The 22,308-nt window shown below is 43.1% G+C and overlaps 1 protein-coding gene across 2 annotated transcripts in view; it reads right to left on the bottom strand.

Annotated features, from left to right (window-relative positions):
• Positions 1–224: 224 nt before the first annotated feature.
• Positions 225–22,308, bottom strand: part of IL12RB2 (interleukin 12 receptor subunit beta 2) — a 37,688-nt gene continuing 15,604 nt past the window's right edge. Inside the window, exons 3-16 of one of the 2 annotated variants that reach the window (XM_081915769.1) lie at positions 20,987–21,261; positions 19,609–19,723; positions 18,936–19,123; positions 17,491–17,633; positions 16,060–16,198; positions 14,465–14,544; positions 10,920–11,136; positions 10,073–10,270; positions 9,091–9,192; positions 8,846–9,001; positions 7,956–8,090; positions 7,178–7,265; positions 5,812–5,911; positions 225–5,467 (exon numbers count right to left, since the gene is read on the bottom strand). In XM_081915769.1, coding sequence (XP_081771895.1) covers positions 4,934–5,467; positions 5,812–5,911; positions 7,178–7,265; positions 7,956–8,090; positions 8,846–9,001; positions 9,091–9,192; positions 10,073–10,270; positions 10,920–11,136; positions 14,465–14,544; positions 16,060–16,198; positions 17,491–17,633; positions 18,936–19,123; positions 19,609–19,723; positions 20,987–21,254 — 2,463 coding nt within the window. In that variant the 5' untranslated portion in view covers positions 21,255–21,261 and the 3' untranslated portion in view covers positions 225–4,933. Of the gene's footprint in view, positions 5,468–5,811; positions 5,912–7,177; positions 7,266–7,955; positions 8,091–8,845; positions 9,002–9,090; positions 9,193–10,072; positions 10,271–10,919; positions 11,137–14,464; positions 14,545–16,059; positions 16,199–17,490; positions 17,634–18,935; positions 19,124–19,608; positions 19,724–20,986; positions 21,895–22,308 lie in introns of those variants that run through there. The other variant, XM_081915770.1, reaches the window with a different exon arrangement.

Below are 22,308 nucleotides of genomic sequence, written 5' to 3'. Positions count from 1 at the left end.
CTTCAAGAATGGATACGATCATATCATATTGGACTTTGTGGGTATAAAAGTGATGAAGAAAGCTGAAATACAGCTCCTGTTGGAATCCTCATAATATGTAGCCAGTTCTTTGGAAAAGCACTGTCTGAAAGTATATGTTCCAGCTCTTCTTTCCTCTCATGTTTCATGCTACTTGAGGTAATCTTGTACAAAGTTGAGAGAATTGAAGTTTTTTTAAAAACAACAAGGACCAGTGTTCTACAGTCCTGGTGGCTGCTCCCAGTCACCAGCCTGGCAGCCACATTCAGGATTAATTGTAGTTTCCAAATCATTTCAAAGGTGGCCCCATGCTGAGCGTATTGCAGTAGTACAAGTGGGAAATAACCAAAGCATGCACCACTCTGGCAAGACAGTGCTGTAGGCAGGTAGGATCTCAGATGGAGTACCAGATGGAGTTGGTAGTCTCCCTCGACAGAACCATCTTGTGAACTTCTAAAGAAGCGGGGATTGCTTCCTCTGAAAAAGAGGTATAATCTGAGCTAGATTTAGTGAGACACAAGGGGTAATGAAAAGACGTTGATCCATGGTGCTCTTAACAGTAGGTGCCCAGCCAGAGAGTGAATTATTTACATGGTATTATCAACAGAAAGCTTCCACTGGAACGTGAATCTTCAGGCTTTTCCTTTTTCAAAAGTGTATAAATCATCATACAAGTCAGTGACAGCTCCAAAACCCTTCTGTAAGGGGATATTGACCACAAAGAAAGCTACCGTTCCCATTATACGGGTGAGATGATGCTGCCTGTCAAAAATAGGCATTTGGTGCCTCTTACGTTATATCAGCGTTAAAACATTGCAAATCTAAGCTGCTTTCAGACACAAGCTTCTGTCAAGTGTGGCACTCTGCATGGTGGAATGCTCCCAACACCTGGGAAATGGCAGTTGTTAGATTTAGTCTATACAACCTTGGATCAATACAAATTTCTTTGGGAAAGTGGTGAGACCCATCACTCTGGGATAACACAACTGTATTTTAGGTGCATTTACGCTTTGTGTAAATCAATAGCAGCAAGGTTCTCTGTGTGCAATGCTCAGAAGTACTGTACTGCAGTATGGTGCTGGAGAAGAGCTCACAAGGTTACCTAAGAAGTGTATCTAAATGAACAAGGTGCGCATGTAAAGGCAGAGTTGTAATTCATATTAAGTGACATAGAAAGAACAGTCTTCTACTGTTATGGTACTTCTGATGCAACTGTTAACTGCAAAGTATGGAGGGGTTAAGACATTGTTGATGTAAATGTTTGTGTCTGTTGCAATATATCTTTGCTGTCTTGGAATTGTGTGGTACAAAATCCAGAATGTTTGATCCAGTCTGCCCAGTTCCATGAACGGAAGGGCTCCACTCTAGTTGTAACTCCCCACTGGAGCGATGTGTGATTTTTGCAGATTCCTCCTTCTGCAGGTTCTCCCAATACCACTTCTGTTGTGCTGGAAGGCCCCCCAGCGTAGCAGCTTGTCATCTTACTACCATTTTAACCTGGTCATCTTGCACTAGCAGAGACCCATGGAGCCTCTAACAAGACATTGCAACATGAGGTGCTGCTGTTCAGGATTCCAGCTGCTGCATTCTACTCCTCCCTCGGGGTCTCCCCCCTTACAGACCTTTTGTAGTGTTTCCAAATTCTGGGTTCCCCCAAGTCTGCTTACACTCATCCCTTGTGCATTGGTGGTCAGTTTGGTTATGCAAGGACTGGCAGTCGGAACTGGGAGCCCTGTAACAATATGTTGCAGTATGAAGTGCTTTTGTTCAAAGTTCCAGTCACTCCATTCTATAGTCCATAGTTCCCTTTCCCCACGAGCATGCACTGTTCTCACTAGGCAGCTTTGAACACACACACACACCCCGGTGCTTTTGGGTGAGGTTAGCACACACATCCAATCCCAGCTACCTTAAAATGTTCAATTTATCCACCGATTTACGTGAATAGCTCTCACTTTGTCCTTGCGAACATTTAAAAATAGCTTCTCATTGTTAAGCAGGACTATCCAGACAATGAGCTGATTCTGTCTACATTGTGATAAGTCTCTTCCTCAGCTTTCATTTTCCAGTCACTGCATGCCTTTCCCCCTCCAACCTCCACACACACACGACTCCATGCCCTCTTAAGTCCTCATTGGGCTGCTTCTGGGGTTCCCCCTCTTAGGATTTTTCTAGTTATTTCCCCATTATTCCTGCAAACCTCTGGCTCTCTCTCTCTCTCTCTCTCTCTCTCTCTCTCTCTCTCTCTCTCTCTCTCTCTGTGTGTGTGTGTGTGTGTTTATGCAGTTTTTGATACATCTGGACAACTGGGAAAGATGTGAATTGGAAATAGAGGGAGTGATAATGGAACCAAGTGTAACAAAAAGTGTAAATCCTTCAACTTGGTAAGCTCTGTTTTAAGGACCTGCTCTTAACGATCAGTTACTCTTGGAGAGCAACCCATGAGCTCACTTCAAGAGATTTAAAGACTCAAAGAAAACCATAGTTTGGCTTTAATCTCCTACCCTAGAAAGAACAAGAGGCAAGCTAACTGGTGATGGAACTATTATCCTTAAGTAATGTGATTTAAAACTCCCATCAGCCCAAAGCAGTGTGGCCAATGTGTTAGGGATGACGAGTTTTCATCTGAAACCTCTGGAGAGGTTGGCTAGCCCTGCTCTAGAGAAACACAATGACCAAGGTATGTCTTGGGAGTAGGCATCAATATCACAATAAACTGACCTCTGGTGGAACAAGTTTTCAGGTTTGGAGCTTTAAGCCAAACCTTGTTCTTTTAATAAAATGTATTGTTTAGGCATTGCAGGCGACCTGGATGGCTGCTTTGTCAAAATGACAATTTTTATAACAAGGCAAAGTAGAAATCTCAGAATTTTGCAGCCATAACAGGTCTACTCATTACTACTATAAGAGCCTCACCTGCCTTACCTGAGGACACCCAATAATTGGAATTTTCTTTCAAGGAATTAGTAGCAGTGATACTCTGTTAACAGGAGTCAGCTGAAGTTGTGCAAAAGTTGCCAGGTGCCTATGATTAAATAGCTGCAGAACTCATTTCATGTCTGCAAGAAAAATGAAGGTTTCTGCTCCACTGTCACAGAGACTGAGTTGTTCCATTGAGATCTTCGCCATATGGCATTTCATACAAGCATTTAGAAACTGCAAATTAGGAATAGCAAATGTTAAGGCGGAAAATTGAGAGAGAGCGTGCTGTAAAGGTAAGATTGTTTTAGTAAACACATTTTACTGTGGAAGATCTTATAAGCTAGGCAATGCTGGTGTCTATTGGAAAGTATGGGGTTCTGTTTCAGGTTTCCTACATTGAAAATGTATGGAGAATCACTTGAAAATGCATGCATAGGATTTGAAAATTAAACCATGTTTTTAGCTCTTTACTTTTTAATTAATGCAATGAACTCTGAATCTGCATTGGTTCATTCATTTATTTCTGGCAGTACTGATTCATTCTCCCTGTTTCTTTGTTAGTGCTGCTACTGTTGGGGGGGGGGAAGGGTTTATTACACAGAAAACATTGTTTTGGGTAGATTATTATTGCTACAATGGAAACTGCAAATAATCACTACACTTTAGTGTCTAGAGCTACCTTGCCATGTGTGAGATGAGGAAGAGATGATGGCAGTCTTAATAACCTGTAGAAGATGAGAGGCAACTATTATGATGGTATTATGCTACTACCATAATAGCTGGCTATAAAATGATGCTTTTCTGAGGATATTCAGTGGATATCTGTTAATAATTGTATCTTTTGTCACTTTAGTATCCTATCCTGGTAGTGTGTTCTTACCACAACCCTTTTAAGAATTGGGGCCTTACTTTTCCTGCCTCTAAATCCAATAGTCTAGACTGTGTAGGGAAATCATTACACAATATCATGATGTTGATTTAGATACATCCTCAGACAATGAACTGTGTCGGTAAGATGGTGGACCTCAATGCCTGTGCTGGACTTCAGGTTTTCCAGTCTCAAAATAATTGCCTCTAGGCTTGAGAGGCAAGGGCAATGCATCACATCCACATTGTTCATGGACTGTGGACAATGGATGCTTGCTGTGCAATGGAGTAGGAGGCAGGGGGCTTCTACTTGAGAAGAGCCAACAGCCAGAAAGTCCCACTGGGATCAAACATCTTCCTCACACTCCTCTGCATTGCAACCTGTTTGGTTTTTTTAATTGGGAGCTTCATACACATTCAGGATTGTATCCAATGAAAAGACCCTGTTAGAACAAGGACTTTGACCTGCACAACAGGATTTCCTCTCCACATGTCCCCACATCTGTTCTAGGGGTTCCCTCAACCCTTGGGAGCAGATGGGGGCACACAGGGAGAAGTCTGGCTGCATAGGCAGAATTCCTTGCCTAAATGGGCTAACTTGGCTACAACCCACAGTTCTCTGAAACCACTTTTGATATACAGTGGTACCTCGGGTTACATACGCTTCAGGTTACATACACTTCAGGTTACAGACTCCGCTAACCCAGAAATAGTGCTTCAGGTTAAGAACTTTGCTTTAGGATGAGAACAGAAATCATGCTCCAGCGGCACGGCAGCAGCAGGAGGCCCCATTAGCTAAAGTGGTGCTTCAGGTTAAGAACAGTTTCAGGTTAAGTACGGACCTCCAGAACGAATTAAGTACTTAACCTGAGGTACCACTGTACATTCTCACTGTATTCTAGATGCGGCAACTTTTTAACTTGTGTGACTGAGCTAGTGCAGCAATTACTGCCTCATATTTATGCTGGAACCTAAATAAGGGACTTTGTCCTCATGAACTTCCTCATTCTAGGTTTCACATGAAGGTGGTGAGGGGATTAAGGAAGGCCTGTTGTGCTACATCCTATCATGCCTACTCCCATTAAGTTTAAAGCATTCCTGGATAAGATGTTACACGAATGCGGCCTTACTCTCCGAAAGAATCACAGTCCATTTGTATAGCGTCTAGAGTAAGCTTTCCACCAAAGGGGAATGTCTTTGGTAGAAAAGAGGTTCTTTGGAAAATAAATAATGGGTTTAGTTCAGATTCGCCGTTGTCTTCCCCAGTGTCCATAATGGCAGGTGAAATAGTCGGTAAGTAGTCCACTGTTACATTGCCATGTGGACTGGCAAGGTACACTGAAAATTCCTGGCCTTGACTTGGTTCTTCGGGTCCAACCTTTCTGTACAAAGGCAGCAGCTGTTGCTGGCTGGCATCATCTGTCCTGCTGGTGATCAAAGGGTCATAGTCCAGGTTTTTCACAATTGGATCCTCTTCCTGGAAGCTGACAGCAGTTGGCCAGTTGTGGCTCCCTCCTCCTTCTGTGGGTTTGAAGAGGGACACATCCACAGATGGCATCTGTTGCCTCTTCATGAGGACCTCCTCTATTTGTAGAGTTTCAGGCTCTTCAATGCTGTTCTGGTTCTTTAGGAACTGTGTAGAATAGAAGCTGTGTTCACCCTTTTTGAGGAGATAGGGGAGAAATTTCAGTTAATGCACAAGTATTTTCTACCTTTCCCTTAAAGCAAACTGCTTTTCCATAAAAGCCAGTGATTCTGCACAGTGGCCGGAGACTTGCTACAGCATGTAGCAGGCTATGAAATTTATGTGAGAGAAAGTTACCAGGAACAAAATGTTCCTGGTAAATTTCCTTCCTTTTTCCCTCCTGGCAACTGGGAGTAGCAAAATTATTTGCATCTTCTGCAGTTGTTTCTCTGCTGGCCAGCTATTTAAGGCAGCTATTTGACTCTTTGCAGAAACTAGCTCATCAGCAAAGAGGTGACACCAGTGACAGGCAAACTTACCTCTGCAGATGCAAACTCTTTAGTACATGAAGAGTTGGCTGGATCTGGAACAGCTTTCCCTTGCCACCCACAAAGCAGAACAGAAAGCAGTGAGGAAAGCCTAGAAAGAACCAGTACAAAACAATATAGTACTTGCCAATCTATTTGTGAAATACCAAATCCAGATAGTTATGCAAGGAGACATGTTTCTAGCACAATATGCTAGGATTTTATACATGATGCTGTTTTCCTTATGTTGATGGGGTCTCTGCAGGGCCAAATGAAGTTAAATGGCTCGGCCTCTATGTCTCTGTTTTATGATAATCATATTCAAGTTAAAAATTGTGGTAATTATGGTTAGCATTCAGCTATGGTCCTTTATCTTATGGGACACGGGTGGTGCTATGGGTTAAACCACAGAGCTTAGGACTTGCTGATCAGAAGGTCGGCGGTTCGAATCCCCACGATGGGGTGAGCGCCCATTGCTCGGTCCCAGCTCCTGCCAACCTAGCAGTTCGAAAGCACGTCAAAGTACAAGTAGATAAATAGGTACTGCTCTGGCAGGAAGGTAAACGGTGTTTCCATGTGCTGCTCTGGTTCGCCAGAAGTGGCCTAGTCATGCTGGCCACATGACCCGGAAGCTGTACGCTGGCTCCCTTGGTCAATAAAGCGAAATGAGCGCCGCAACCCCAGAGTCAGCCACAACTGGACCTAATGTTCAGGGGTCCCTTTACCTTTACCTTTATGGTCCTTTATCTTAGGGACTACTGGTGTTCCTAAACCTAAGAAACTCCCACCAAAATGTCCCTTATCTATAAATCCAACATATACCACCTCTGCCACTAATTCTGCTTCCTCAACCACATTGTGGCCGCTCACTTTTATTTCTCCTTTTACTTTCCTTCACACTCAAGCCATTCTCTGTGCTGTTTCTTCTTGTTCCAAGAAACAGCTGTATCCATGGAGCCCCTCCAGTTGGACCTTCTACCTGCTAGTACTCTTGGCTGGGGGAGGGTCACATCATGAAGCTGTGTATCTTTTAGTTCTCCTGACATAAGCTGCCTATGAGCCACTATTGGCTCATTAACACTCTCCTGTAGCATAGATTTCCAGAGTATTCCTCAGAGATACACTGAAGTACTGAAATTGTCAAAATCAGATTTATTGATAGCTTGTGAAAGTCACAACATTTTTTATTCTCTTTGGAGTCTTCAGTTTAAAACCTATTGAGAAGCCAACAGGAGATTTGGAGTTTGGGTTTAATGAGCGTAGGGCCTGACTGTGTAACCTGAACACCTTTTTCTGTATGCATTTTTTTTTATCATTACTGTTCTTCAGTATACCATTTGCATGCTGTTAAATGTTTAGAAAGAAAGCATTCACTTACATTTGCCTAATGGATGGCACAAAGCAGAGACAGATGGAAAGACCCACAATAATGCAGATTGTTAGAGCAGAACCCCAGCTGGGTGCATCTGTAAGTGCAAGATATCTGTTACTTTAGAAAGACTTCTTTATCACAATTATGCCAACTTCTAATGGGAAGAGAGCTTTAAAACATTCTCCAACCTATTGCTAAAAATCAGAGATGCGCTCCTCTGATGCCTTAAGCAATTCTTATGCAGAACTAGTATTCTTTCAGATGTATGATGCTGTTCACTATGTTGAGGAAATGGCACAACTTTGTGGCAGAACAAATTATTTGCATGCAGAAGATTCAGTCTTCAGGTAAGGCTGGGAGACACCATTGCCTGAAAACCTGGAGAGCCATTGTCATTACAGACAATACTGAGCTAGACAAATGGCTAGGCCAGCTTTTGCATTCCTAACAATGCTTGATAGGTAGAACTACATCTGAGCCAAGCTGATACATCCACCCACACCGGTGACCAAACTCTTCCCCAAACCTCATCTGAAGAAGTATCTGAAGAAGTGTGCATGCACACGAAAGCTCATACCAAGAACTAACTTAGTTGGTCTTTAAGGTGCTACTGGAAGGAAATTTTTTTGTTTTGACTATGGCAGACCAACACGGCTACCTATCTGTAACTTCCCCAAACCTGTCTTCAATGCCAGTAGCTCATCCTGTGGTGTGCAAAGTTGGAAGTGCCTTCAGTGTACTACTATGGAGCCAAAACCTTTAATCCCCCCCCCCCAATAATTACCTTTTATGTAAACCTCTTGTTTGTTTCCTTCAGGGCTCTCTCCAGCTTTTGTGGAAGCTGTCATCCATAAAACATATGCAGCACCAGGCTCTACACTTCTTACAGAGAACGGCTGTGGGGCTGTGCTAGGTATATCTGTTGGGAGCGGGGAGAGGGTTGAAAAGGAAGAGAATGAGGGAAATATGAGTATCAGCTAGTATCAAGTCACAAGTACTGTCTCCCATCCACACCCATCTTTCACCAAGCATTTGCAGTAGTCTACAACTTCAACAAGCACTTCTGGGCTTCTCCATCTGCTGCCAACCATTTCTGCCTAGGGGCTCAGCAGTTAATTTGTTTCTGAAGTGAAACCCAGTGTGGCTCCCGCTTGTGCAGCAGAGATTGTCCTTCCTCCCGTCCCCTCTGCAGCTCCTCCTTGCACATCCCTGAAATCTGCTCCAGAGGATTGGGATCTTCTCCAGAGCGTGTTTTGAGGGTGCATCAAGGGAAAAGAAACGAAGTTCCCTTACGCAAGCAAGCACTATCACTGGATGTCTCCCAATATCTTTTCATCCAAAATTTGCTTTGACAGTGATTTCACAGTAAAATGCCCAGCATTAATTAACAAAATCTAAGCTAAAACAAAAGAATGACAACAATGTATCGAAGTGATTTGTGCATCTGTTGTCATGTTGTGGGACGGGAGCACCCCTCCCCTCTGTTGAGAAACTTTGCTCCCATTTTTTTCCATAGAGGGACAGCTCCAGATGTTGCAAGCCCCCACACCTATCACCTTTCACCATGATGGCTGGAGCCAATGGGAGTTGGAAGTTTCAACAGCATCAGATTTGGCCACAGACTTGCCACCTCCAGTAGAGGGATCCAAGCCCTAATTTTTAACAGATACCTACCGTAGACTTTAGGGGGCACCATGACAAATTGCTTTTGCAAGTATAACTTGAAGTGAATGATGCAGCCCAATCGATGATTGTCCGGAATTTCCTGCCAGGAGACCAAAATGCTTCTTTCTTTTACTGTTGTGTTAATTTGAGGTCCTTTTAATGGGGCTGCAAAACATGAAATCATCTTGAGAAATCTGAATTGACTATGTTGGGTCTCAAAGGTATGTTTAGGTCTGGAGTGCCTTTGCCCTTACCTTTTGCTAATACGTCTTCTGTTGTGGAAGCAGCTCTTCCTGCTCTGTTCTGGTAGAGGGCAAACACACTGACTTGATAACAGGTGTTAGGCTTTAGGCTCTCTAGAAAGGACAATAATGGTATTTGATGCAAATCTGTCTATTGTGAGACTGAGTCCAAGCCTAGTTTGAGAAAGCATGGGCTGGACAACACCTGATATTTAGTCATAGGTTGGACATAGGTGTAAAAACATGGTTTTTAGAGCACTGCATTTACAAAGCTGCTATTCCTGTGAGTCAAATGGAATGACCCAAATAAACAGGGAACAAAGGAAAATAATAATAATGCTTTAGTGGTGGATTTGTTCTGCTTTGCCAGTCCTGTGAGGCTTCCCCAGTGCTATCACATTATTGCTGTCTGGAGGGGCTACAGAACTTCAAAAGCGAAAGAAAAATAAACCACAAATTTTGTGATATAAAAAGTTATGGGATTTCAGCCGGAAGCAATGGGCTATGAACTGACTGGAAAGAAAGCTTTTCCAAACCCCAAAACTTTTCCAGTTGCAAACAGTATTGAATGTGGGATCATGTATGCCCACCCTGAGAGCATCATTAGCACAAATCATCCTGAATGTGCAATAATAATAATAAAGACATGGAGGGAACCGAAAACTAACATTGAGTTTGGTAGTAATAAGGTGTTGAGCAGCTTGCTTTTATTAGATGAGCTCAGCTCATTGAGACTGACAGGACACAAATTCCTCTTTTGCCTCCAGTGACTATGATGAGAGCTGCAGCTCAAAAGAGATAATCTCTTGCCATCTGGAAAAATTGGAAGGCAGAACGAACTATTGTGCAGTGCAAAGCTGCAGCCTAATGTGTGAGGGGGTGAAGTGCTATCCAAAAAGCTGTAATTGACCATCCTTTGCCAAGTGCACAGAGCTAGCCTTCCCCCTAATAAAGCCCACAGGGATGCCCACTACTCTCCTCCTGTGCAACTTACCTGTTGTTGCTGTGAGATTGGAGACGGGGATTTTGAGCCAGGTTATGGGAGTTCTCAAGTCACTGCTGTGATGGAGCTCTGCCCATTGTAGAACATATCCATTGATAAAAGGGAAAGGTGCAATAGGGGCTTCCCATGCAACAGAGATTCTTCCGTTCCCCAGTGATACAGCAGAAAGATGGTTTGGGGGTGGCAGATCTTTTGAAAAGTTTTTTTTTTGGGGGGGGAGAGAAACACCAGGAAAAAATATTAAATCCTTAGCTGAACACAGGAGTACAACATCAGAAATCAAAATTATCCAAGGGTAAAAGTAACTTCAGATGGAATAAGAACTGGAACTAAGCAATATGGATTAAGTCTAGACTATAATAAATCATGTTTTAGTTCTGTTGATCATGGCTAACTTGTCCCATCGATTTCAAGTGGGACTAAATCAGAACTTTCTTAGCCAGGACCCAAGTGTAATTCTAAGTCATTTGTGTAGCATTGATAACAAATACAATAACAACAATAATACATTATTTATTAAGCACCTAAAATTGCTAGGCACTATACAAGAACATAATAGTTACCATAGTTAATGCCACGGTCCTTGCCAGTTAAGGGTTTTCTCTTTCCACTAGGAAATTATGGGAGGGGTACCTGTGATCAAATACTAAACACAAATCTAAACAAAGCTGTGTGTGTGCCTCCCTCCTCAGGACAATGCTGACCTATTACTTACAACTGGAGTAAAAAAATCTAATAAACTTAAAATGATGGTTTGCCATGTATAAAACATCGCAGTGCAGCTTTGTAATAGACAGAATCATATTGAAATCAGATGAATCGGAGGAAAGGGTCTTACCTGTAATTCCTAGTTTAGTAGTGATATAAATGGGTTGGGATATTCCCCGTGAGTTGTGAGAACAAATTGTAATGCTATAGTCTGTCTTAGGAATGATTTGTGAGAATGTGGTCTGCACTGTAGAATTTGTTCCCGTGTCTCTTTGACGCATCTGGTTTAGGGCTGAAAACGTCACTCTATACTCAAGACTTTTCCTTCTCACTTCTAGTACACTCATCTATTAAAAAATAAAATAAAATAGCGTATGTTTTTCTTTGCATGTTTCACCAACGCCCACACACGAAACAAGTTTTAGCAGCAGTTTGCAGCCAGTGTTCATTCAGTTGGCCATTAGAGACTCAGGTTCAAATTCCCTCTCCTCCCCGCCCCCGCCCCCCCCCAACCATGAAGCTCTCTGGATGAACTTGGGCCAGCCACATATACCCCTTCCAAGCATAACTGGCCTTCCTTGCAGGGGGATTGTGAGGATAAAATGGGAGCAGAGGGGAGTCATGTAAGCCACCTTAAGAAAAGGTGGGGCAGAAATGACAAGCTCCTGAGAGGTTACCATTTGTTATATTTTAAAAGGAATTTCTACAGCATTTTCTAACACACAAGTGTCAGTCTAAGAAACTTCCAAGGGAAGCCAGGCTGAGAGAAGGAGGCTTGTTCAAATAATCCTTGTTAGTATTTTGGGGTGAGTGCGGATGTGGTACTTGGCTTCCCATATTGAAGCAAGCTGCTGTCCCTCAGTATCGGTGCAGCATTTTAAGATGCAGGTTTCTTTCAGACTGACATCACAAAAGCCCTCTGGTGTTCCAATTTGACAGATGGGGAATTGGAGCTGAGAGAGAATGAATTTGGCTGCCGCGGCAAAAGAAAACATCTCTTCTTCCCTCAGACTCCCTTCATTGTTTATATTACTGTACTACAATTTGATGAGAAGCTGGCTTGAGGGAAGTGGCTGAGTGTGTGTGTGTGTAAGAAGCTTCACCTCCCACAATGCATTGCATGGAAGGTGAAGTGGGCCCATGGCTGGTCCAATTGTAGCAAGTATATCCCCCCCCAAAAAAAACCCTCTCAAAGTGCTCTTGACAAAAAAACATTAGTCAAGAGCATACTTCACTAGCTTGGCACAGGCTACTGTACTTTCATTTAAGAGCAGACTTGGGCACATGAAATACAAACTCTCCTTATTAATTCCCCTTCTATTGAGGCTCCATGTCCCTTCACATTTAAAGCAGTTTCAGGCCACTTTAAACCATCATGGCTTCCCTTAAAGAACCCAAGGAGCTGGTGTTTGTGAAGGGTACTGAGAGATGTTAGGAGACCCCAACTCCCCTCAGAGAGCGACAGTTCCCAGAGTTCCATGGGAAGAGGGATTGGTTGTTAAACTACTTAGAATTCCAGGATTATTTGGGGAAGCCGTGTGTGTGTGTTTTGATGCTAGTATTATGAAACAAAACATTGCCATTATTGAACTTCTCAGAGGGAATGTGAGGGAAAGACATCATAGTTTACTAGTGCATTTCATTGTAGAATTGTAGGGTGTGCCTCATTAAGAATTCTTAACTCTCAAACAGAAGCAAAGGTGACAAATGGGTGGAACCAAGAATACCACAAGCTGAAGAAAGCACAGGTGAAACTGCAGCATGGCTTTCCTCTCTTCTAAGAAGCAGCCAGTATGAATGAGAATCTGCTTTCAGTGTGAATAACAAAAACAGGTAAGAAACTGCTTGTTTGAGCAAAGCTGTACTAAGAATTGAGTAGCAGAGGGGAATGAAGGGAAGGCAGAGGTATAGTGGAACAGGAAGTGGGTATGTAGGGAGAGAAACTTTGCTTATGGCCTTTTCTCAGGGCAGGAATGGTGTTATCTGCCGGAGCAACTGATGTACCTTCATTGGTCTGGCATGTGCATGGTTTCTAAGTTTGCTTTGTGGAGAGATTGGCTTAGAGCAGGGGTGTCAAACTCAAATTCATCGGGGGCCGCATCAGCAGTTTGGTCACCCTCAAAGGGCCGGTTGTATCTATAGGACTCAATATGCGCTCAATATAAAAACAAGTGGAGGTTTCCTGAATGCATGTAAAGTGGAGGTTTCCTGTGTAGAACGGCCGGCGCTGCTAGAGGGAAGACGTTCTCTGGCTTGTAGGCTACCGCGCATGCGCTGAAGAGGCGGCTTTCTTGTGTAAAAAAAAAAAGCGAGAATAAAAGGTGAAGGCTGGCGGCGGCTACACGGGTCACATGAAGAGCTCTGGCGGGCCGGATTCGGCCCGCGGGCCTTGTGTTTGACACCCGTGGCTTAGAGGAAGGGTGCCTGTATTTTGAGGTGGGGATTTAAGCACATTCCAGAACTTTAAGTTTGCACATTTAAAGTGGATTCAGGTGCTCTGTTACCCTAGTGCAAAACCACATACGCGAAAAGACTTCTTGCAGTTTGGAAAGTGACAGGGAGATGCATTGAAAATGTGGGATGAATGAATTATCAACAAGATGATGTGTAACACTTTCTAAAGAAATCAGAACGAGTGTTTCATGGAGATCAGACCTAGTCTAACCAACATGTAAACTTTGTGCCAGTAAGTAAGGATGAATGCCAAGTATTTAAACACGCCTCATCTGGAGGCACCTAGAGTTGGATCCTCATCAAAGGAAATCAGTCCCGAGCCCTTGATTATTTTCCTCATTCTCATACTACATGTTAGTGGTTTAAATGGTAGCACTTCTTTGTACTTCTCTGCATTTTGTACTTCTATGTACTTCTTTCTTCTGTGCATTTGCAATGAAAAGCCAAAGGTTGCATTTCCACTAGGAAAAGGGTTTTTTTTGGGGGGGTTGTATGCCATGCAGTGGCGTAACGTGGGGGGTGCAGGGGGGGCCGGCCACACCGGGCGCAACATCTGGGGGTTAGGGTTAGGAGGCGCAAATCCACAGGTTAGGGGACGCAAATCCACGGGTTAGGGGGTGCAAATTACTTGCCTTGCCCCAGGTGCTGACAACCCACGCTACGCCACTGATGCCATGTTAGTCAAACTCAAAGTGGACCTGTTGAAATTAATGGAAATGACTAATTTAGGCCCATCAATTTTAATGGGTCTCTTCTTGCTACAACTTCCTTGAAATCAACCTGATGTGTTTTACAAGTTACACCTAGGCCACCAAAAGCACCACTGAATTCAATGGGGCAAGCTATTCATAGGATTGCAGTCATGCCATATGGCTGATCAGGGATGCAATCCCAGGTCTCTCCAGGCAAGTTTTAACAGGCCAACTATTACACCACCCTTTGGCAGCTCACTATTCTATGGAATGTCAGCTGATCCAGAGAAATTGGGAACTCTGCTATGTACTTTTGCTCTTTGAAGAGGAGTTGCTTTTCTAATGCAGTAATGGGGTCGCTTACCCAACTCCCATCAACCCCAGCCAGCTTGGCAGTTGTAGTCCCAACAAAACCTGGGCAGCCACAGATTTCCCACCCCTAAATTAGGGTAAGGAACTATTATGCTTTTGGTTTAGATACGCATGCAGCAACACCCTCAAAACGATGTAGGTGCATAGATATTCTTACCTTCCAAAAAAGTGTAATATTCTGCATTTCAGAAGACACATCTTCCATTAAATACCAGACATCAATTGGCTGAAGTGGTACTGAATGAAAGGAGAAAGAAGAGCTTTATAACACATTGCCTAGTTGATTTGGGTGTGGTTTTTGCAAAGTATTGGACAGCACATATAAAACAAATGGGAAGGAATAGTTGTTTTATATAGTGGCAGGTCCCCACTGAAGAATGAGGTAGGTTGGTGTAGTTGCCTGGCTAGCAACTATAAAAGACCCCCTGCACTTCACATAACCATGATTTAGCCAAATGACATTGGAGCTAATATTTTCATCCAAAAGATGCCATGGTGGTTGGGTCACTGTTGGAGCGAGTGGGGTTGGGGTAGGGGGAATGGTGGAAAGGTGATGTGCCTGAATGGCATAATCATCATGTGTTGTTGCTTCCTCCCCTTATTTAGCCATCTTTACTCTGTTTTCTTGGGTAACTGTATTATTACTTCCTCTACAACCAGAGCAATTTTTTGGCTAGTTCTCCATGCTGACCTATGGCATTGTTTACCACAGAAACCAACCAGATCTTTCTGGGAAGCCCCTAAACTGAGATGAGGGCAACAGCCCTCTCTCACTGTTGAATTGCCACACAAATGCATGCTGTCTCTGATTCCAGAGGCAGCAATAGCTATCATGGCTTGTAGCTATTGATACCCTTATCCTCCATTTATTCCAAGCCCTTTTAAAAGGTTTGCAGGTACTACGATAAAATGTCAGTTGCCACAAAGGGGTGAGAGGGAGACGTTCACACCTCTTGCTGCATCTGTCAGTGACAGGAACTGATTATGTCACTAGTGGTCAGTGATGCAAGGGTGACAATTTATAGTAACGTCTTTCTGTGCTTGACAGAAACCCACAAAGACATCAAAGACCATAAGCTACAAATTGCCATAGCTACAAATCGTTGCTGAAAGTTTTCTAAGTCACAGAGGAAATGAAGACTTTGTGGCATGGTTCTGTGCGATGGTCCAGTTTGAAGGAAAGTGGACAATGTTTTTTATAATTATGAAGCAGGTCTTGCATGTTAGAATCTGAATACCTTTCAGACTGGCCAAAGGCTGTCGTGCTCATGTGTCAGACTTACTCCTGCAGTGGAACCTTCTCCTCTTACTTCCCTCCTGCAGCCTCCTGTATACCCTCAAAATCTGCTCTAGAGGCTTGGAGGACCCTCCAGGGCAGATATTGGAGTCTGCAGGGAGAGGACAAGGTGGGAAGTTCTGTTGTGCAGGCCACACAACATTGGTTCTGCATTCTTGCTGTGTTAGTGGGTATTCTGCATGTATTGTTGCTGATTTGTGATGACTGCTATGAGAGCTTTTCACTATAGACCCTTGATTCTTCTGATCTAGTCTTGTGTATCTGTTTCACTGAACAGAGAAAAATATTTCTTTCTTATGTCTTGTTTTGTTGCTTGGGTCTCCAGGCCATATGAATATTATTTCTATTCCTCACCGAATTCCTATGAGATGATAGTTTGGCTGCAAGCATGAATGTGTTATCTGATTTCTACATAGGTACAAATATAAATGCTAGGCATTTCAAAATTGTATCACCTGCTTCTGTTTGAAACAACATACTCCAGTCACTCCATAATCCTGTGTTGGGCAGAAACCTGCAGGAAACCTGGAATTCATATGCTATATCTGGCTTCAGGTCATGTAGATAATATCTTCTGCTGTTTATATTTTCAAGCTTGAATGAAAAGGAAAATACAGTGAGCATCAAAATACAGTGAACATCCAAACTGTTTTCTAAACCAAGTGCTGGGCCACTGTTTCCCAGACGTGGGTCTCTAGCTATCTTTGTACTACAATTCCCATCATCCCTGACCACTGGTCCTGCTAGCTAGGGATGATGGGAGTTGTAGTCCAAAAACAGCTGGAGACCCTAAGTTTGGCAAACACTTTGCTAGGTCAATACACGATCACAATACTATATACTACTAATTGCTGAATGGAACGAATGGTGGATCTCCTTTACCACAAGCTCTCATCCTGTCTCTTCAGAGGTGTGTGTAACTGAGGAGTAATTAACAGTGTTGGCGCCATTAGCACCTCATTAACCCATTAAAGTTGAATGGAACAGCAGGTTGTGACATCATTTCTTTCATTGTCACCTGGAGAATCACATGATTTTTTACCTTATGCTTGGTGGTGTTGCATTTAGGTAATTTTAGACCTTATGATCCTGGTGGGGGCATCTATTTGCATTGGGGTGGTTAGAATGTGGCACTTCAGACACATAGCTTCCATCGTCCCGGCTGTTGGTCATGCTAGCTTGGGCTGATGGGAGTTGGAGTCCAAACAAGGTTAGCCACCCCTGCTTTATATGGTAATGAACTTCGCTTCATTTCCTTAAGTGTGTTTTAGGACAGCCCTTCTGCGTTTAGGGGCCCTCCTCTTCCTTCTGCTGACAGGGGCCCTGGACATCAGCCCAAAGCCCTTCTCTAAATGCAGTACTGCTTTTACTATGATGAACTCTATGAGTGCAAGATTTACATATTATCTGTAGGCCTATAAAATGGTGAAGAAATGTACAGAGGAGCCTAGCACTCAGGAACTTCTAGGTTCCCTGCTTCTTTCAGTAGAAATCCATTTACAAGTATGAGCTAAGTTGGTAACTGGGTTGTGAGTCTATGCAAAGTTGCCTGTTCCTGATCTGAAACTAGGATGACTGCAGAATTCGAAGTGTGTGTTTTGTGTACACACCAATCATATTTTTCTATGCTGCTGCTTTTTAATCCTTGCAGCATTCAAACAAGTATGTATACACAGGATCATCTATGAGCAGGTTGTCCTGAGCAGTCTAATAATTCTGAGATAAATATCCAAAACTTAATTCTGTATAACATGCTCTTAATTCCTTCAGTATGGGTTGCTTAGGTTGAGTATGGAAAGAGGAATTTACCTTACTGTAAATAATTTGTAAACAACCAAGCCATTTTGCCACATTAGTAATACAAGAATACATTTAGAAAACATTACCATGGTCCAAGAGTTGCTGTTCATTGGTTGGTATCTTAATCTAAAGTGTTGTGCCTCCTGTTGATCTTGCCACGAAATGCTGCAGTTTCTTGCATCAAAACCATCAAATGCCACTGAGAGGTTCACAGGTGCATGTGGCTTCACTGATTTATGGTGACCAAAAATACATTTGAAGGAAATGAAATAAATGAAAACACAGAAGTTAGTACTCTTGAAATTGCCAGTGGCCATACACAGAAAGCTTATACTAGTGATCCTTATTTTTTGAGGAATGAGCTGCGGACCCCTCTACTGGATTGGGAACTGCTCGTGAAAACATATTGCGTCCATCAACGTATGCTATTTTATGAGTCCATTCCTGTTGCTGCAGTAGGAGCAGCCTGGTCAGCTGTATGACATGGGGAGCCTTGACCATATTCACTTAAAGAAGAAGACAGAGTCCAGCTCCTTCCCCCCACAACCTCACAAAAATAAATAATAGATGCCCCGGTCAAATACAAATGACTGGCAAAATGCCGATATGTGCTGGCATGCATTAGCCCCTCCGCATTTTCACCTTCAACTGTTCTTTATTCCCACTGCTGTATATCACTGTTCTAGATAACCTATTATTCTATCTCTCTACTTGGGACAATGAGGAGTACAGGTGGCTAATAAATCTAAAAGATAAACAGCACCTCTTTTTCTCTTTATGGGCGTCAGATTTTAATGGAAGCAGGCAGGTTCCACTGCAAAGGACTTTGCCACCATGTGCTTTTTCAAAAAACATGCTAAGCAATATGGCCACTACATGAAGTACTCCCTCTTCACATGACTCACTCATATGGGAACTCTGCAATCAAGGCTTTTTTAAAAAAATAAAAAGGCGATTCAGTGTTTCGTGTGTGAGTCAGTGCTGATTAATAGTACTGCCATTCTCACAAGTTAACTACTCAACCATAGCCCAAGTTTAACACGTCATTCTCTGTATACAGCATTTACTTTCATTTCTGAACAATTGTGTCCTATACCACAGAAGCTGCACACAACCCCACTATTTCTGATATACTGTGAGAGTGGGAGCCTGCCTTTTAGATAAGAAAGCAAACAAACACCACTGACCGTAGGAGCCAACTCCTAGGGGGCAAGGTCCTTTCGCGCCCTCCCTAAAATATTTGAGGGGGCCAGCCCACCCCAAAGTTGATGGGCATTGTCATTCAAATAGTGTGTCTGTGCTGTGTCTTGTAATTGATTATGTGGGTGGGGCTTATCTGCCCCGCCCCCAATATTTTATTCAAGTTGGCACCTCTGCCACTGACCAAGTGAATTTTGGCACAGACTTCTTTTGTTTCATTGGCTTTTTGGTGGGTGAAAGGAAATTGCACCCAAACAAATACTCTCTATAAAGCCTTTGGAGTGCCAGCCAAATAATATGAATTTAATTGAGGCAAATTCCTGACATTTACCTATGTCAATTAATGTGAATTGAATTGGTTGGGAAGAAACCATTCCCAGTCCATTAGTGGCATTGATGACAACTGTATAGGTGGACTGAAAATCCAACTTCACTCTGAGCTCTACTGAGCCATATGAGCTATTTTGATTCCTTTCATCTTTCCATACTCTTGCTTCATTGGTGGTTCCATTTGTTAGCCTGCAATAGAAAGATAAACCTGGATGAAAAGGTCATCCCTTTTCTACCCTCAAAGAATGTTGCTTTGTTGCTGAGATTAGAATAATTTCACACCCATGAAACATTGTGTGACAGTTAATGGAATACTGCTCAGTACTATATTATATACAGTCAATTGACACTTCTGTTTAGCAGATTACATGATCTGAACCCAGAGCTGCTTAGGTCCAGGAGTTGGGGCCATAGCAGATGACACAATTAGCAACCCACAAAGTAGTTCAGAAAGTAGCAAGAAAATCCTCGAAGGAAACAGTGCAAAACAATACATGCAAGTCTATTTGTGAAGGACTAACCCAGACGGTTTCACAAGGAGACATGTTTCCAGCACAAGTGCAATATGCTGCTGCTGGTGGGTCTTTAGGAGGTTAAGGTAGCAAGAACTCAGGCAACAGGCAGGTGCAAGTGAACAGGAATACAGTAAAAACTGAGACACAAGTGAGACTTACTGTAATGTATAGTTAGTATCAAGGTAGGTATAGTGTCCTTTATCCCAAGTGCAAATAGTACTTCCATCCTTTCCATGCTGAATGCAGAGTATATTTTTGGGCTGGGCTGGAGGAACTTAAAAGGAGACAACTTAAGTGGCTTAATGTCTGTTAATATGAATCCTTCCTTTGGCATCTAGGACTTGTATTTATCCATTTAATCTTAATTAAATAGGCCTGTAATTACATGTATGCAAAGAGCTCATATTTGCTTATTTCATTATTTAAGTGCAAAATAGGATTGTGCTGCTGACCCAAAGTTCTAAAGCATACTTCAGAGTCCATCAATGAATGAATGGTATAGAGGCATAGAGGAGTGTGTATGGGATGGATATCTAGCGATGATCAGATTTTGCCTGGTGCAAAAGTGCTTGTAAAACACACTCTCCCTGCAACAACAAAAATGCCTTGAGGAAAGTCATGTTGCACAACAGTAAATCTATTGCAAAAAGAAAAAGAAAGTGGGGGGCAAGGAATGCCCTGAGTCTGATGCCCTTTTTATGCTAAGAGTTTGGTGCACAATATAATATCACTAAAGAATAAAATAGCTAAAAAAATAAGATCCCTCCGCCTATACACAGGTCTGAAAATATGGAATGACCACCCCAAACTATGTCCCATTGATTTCAATGGGAAAGTAAATCACTGGCTTAAAGGTAAAGGTAAAGGTACCCCTGCCCGTACGGGCCAGTCTTGACAGACTCTGGGGTTGTGCGCCCATCTCACTTAAGAGGCCAGGGGCCAGCGCTGTCCGGAGACACTTCCGGGTCACGTGGCCAGCGTGACATCGCTGCTCTGGCGAGCCAGAGCTGCACACGGAAACGCCGTTTACCTTCCCGCTGGTAAGCGGTCCCTATTTATCTACTTGCACCCGGAGGTGCTTTCGAACTGCTAGGTTGGCAGGCGCTGGGACCGAGCAGCGGGAGCGCACCCCGCGGCGGGGATTCGAACCGCCGACCTTTCGATCGGCAAGTCCTAGGCGCTGAGGCTTTAACCCACAGCGCCACCTGCGTCCCTGGCTTAAACCTCTTTAATTGAGAATGGGATTTATAAATGCTTGACTTCTAGCTGGATTGTGCTGCTGGGTGCAGTCCAGGGATGTCTCTTTTTTTAACCCCACTGGGTTAAAAAAAAAGTATATGGAAAGAATAATACCTCATGTTTCTATGACACAACATTCCATTCCTCAATAAATGAAAGTTATTGAGTGAAAGGCACCAGAGTCTCTTGATTTTGCCATCCCTGCTGCCGTGTTATATTATATATTTTTTGTTTGCACACACACACACATTGTCTGTGAACACTGGCAAAACACTTACAGACAAAAGCACCTCCTTACTTCCAACATCGACGTAAACTCCACATACGATCACTTCTTTCCTTTCCTGCCGAGAACTCCGTTGGCATTTGAACGTCTGCCTCCCAAATGTGTGCTGTGAAATGTGAGCACTGACCAAAAAGCCAGAGCTGCTGCTTACTGCTGAGTGGTTGTGTAAAATAGTTATTGTATGCTTGTTCTGCAAATTGCTAGACGATCCACTGTTGTTTAGCCAGCAGGACAGAATCACAGTTGATCCATTTGACACGACTGTGCTACTAGCATTCATGCCTCCCCTATGATGCAGGAAACAAACATGACATGTGCTGCAATAATTTATTGGAAACTTAATCAACTTTGAATACCGCAATGGAAAATTGCTTCACATATTGCCTTTATATGGTAAGAGAGATGTGTTCTAAATCAGGGTGTCTGGAGCAACCATCCTGATGCTGACGGCTGTTACCCCCCCCCCATGAAAGGATATTTTTGTCACCATATACTGCTAAACTTTAGAATTATGGTTTAAACCTGCCAGTCCAGCATGCTGTGATTGGGAAGAAAACTCCCTCTCTCAGATGACTGATCAGCTGCAGAATGGTGGGATCGATTTCATCCCTGTCACAGGGGATCCCCATCGCCCACACTTAACTTTGTTCTGTGCTTTCTAGACACAGGTCTGGGCTTTCCAGATCCTCTTGTCCTATCCTTTTACATAACTAATTGGACCCCCCCCCAACCCTGTGCTACCAGCATGCCTGCTGCTTTTGCTTCCATCATTGTTTAGATTCAGGCAGACGATCAGAAAAAGCCACCCACAGGTGTCTGTTTCCTCTGCAATGAATTCCTGTGTCACTCAGGGCAGCCAGATTCCATGGTGTTTGGAAGGGGACTAAGACTTGCTTCTTGCGAAGAAAGGAGATTAAGGAAAAATGATCCTTTCTACAACTACTGTATTTTTCTGTGTATTAGACAAGGTTTTTTGACTCAAAAACCATGTCCAACTTTGGGCCATCTCCCCTCCCTTTCTTAAAGTTGAGTCCCCCAAAATAGGGGGGGTGTCTTATGCAAGGGGGCGTCTTATAGACGGGAAAATGTGGTATGTGCCTGGCAGGCCTGACATTATATGATTATAACGCAGGGAGCAAGTGAATTCTTTCAGTGTATATACAGAAATAATACAGTTGGGGCTCATTTTAGCTTGAACAGTTATATTTTCCAGTGATTTGATCCTAATTAATTAATTTAGGGCTTGTCCATTAATTTTTTGGCTTGCCCTGTGCTTTCTAAGTAGGGTGTCTGAGCAGTTTTCTGTTCGCATTGCCCCTTCACCCAGGAAAATT

The sequence above is a fragment of the Podarcis melisellensis genome (assembly GCF_964234715.1).
Source record: "Podarcis melisellensis genome assembly, chromosome: 6".
Classification (NCBI taxonomy): Eukaryota; Metazoa; Chordata; class Lepidosauria; order Squamata; family Lacertidae; genus Podarcis; species Podarcis melisellensis.
The sequence above is the reverse complement of the archived record's forward strand: the minus strand, read 5'-3'. Positions and strand labels throughout refer to the sequence as shown.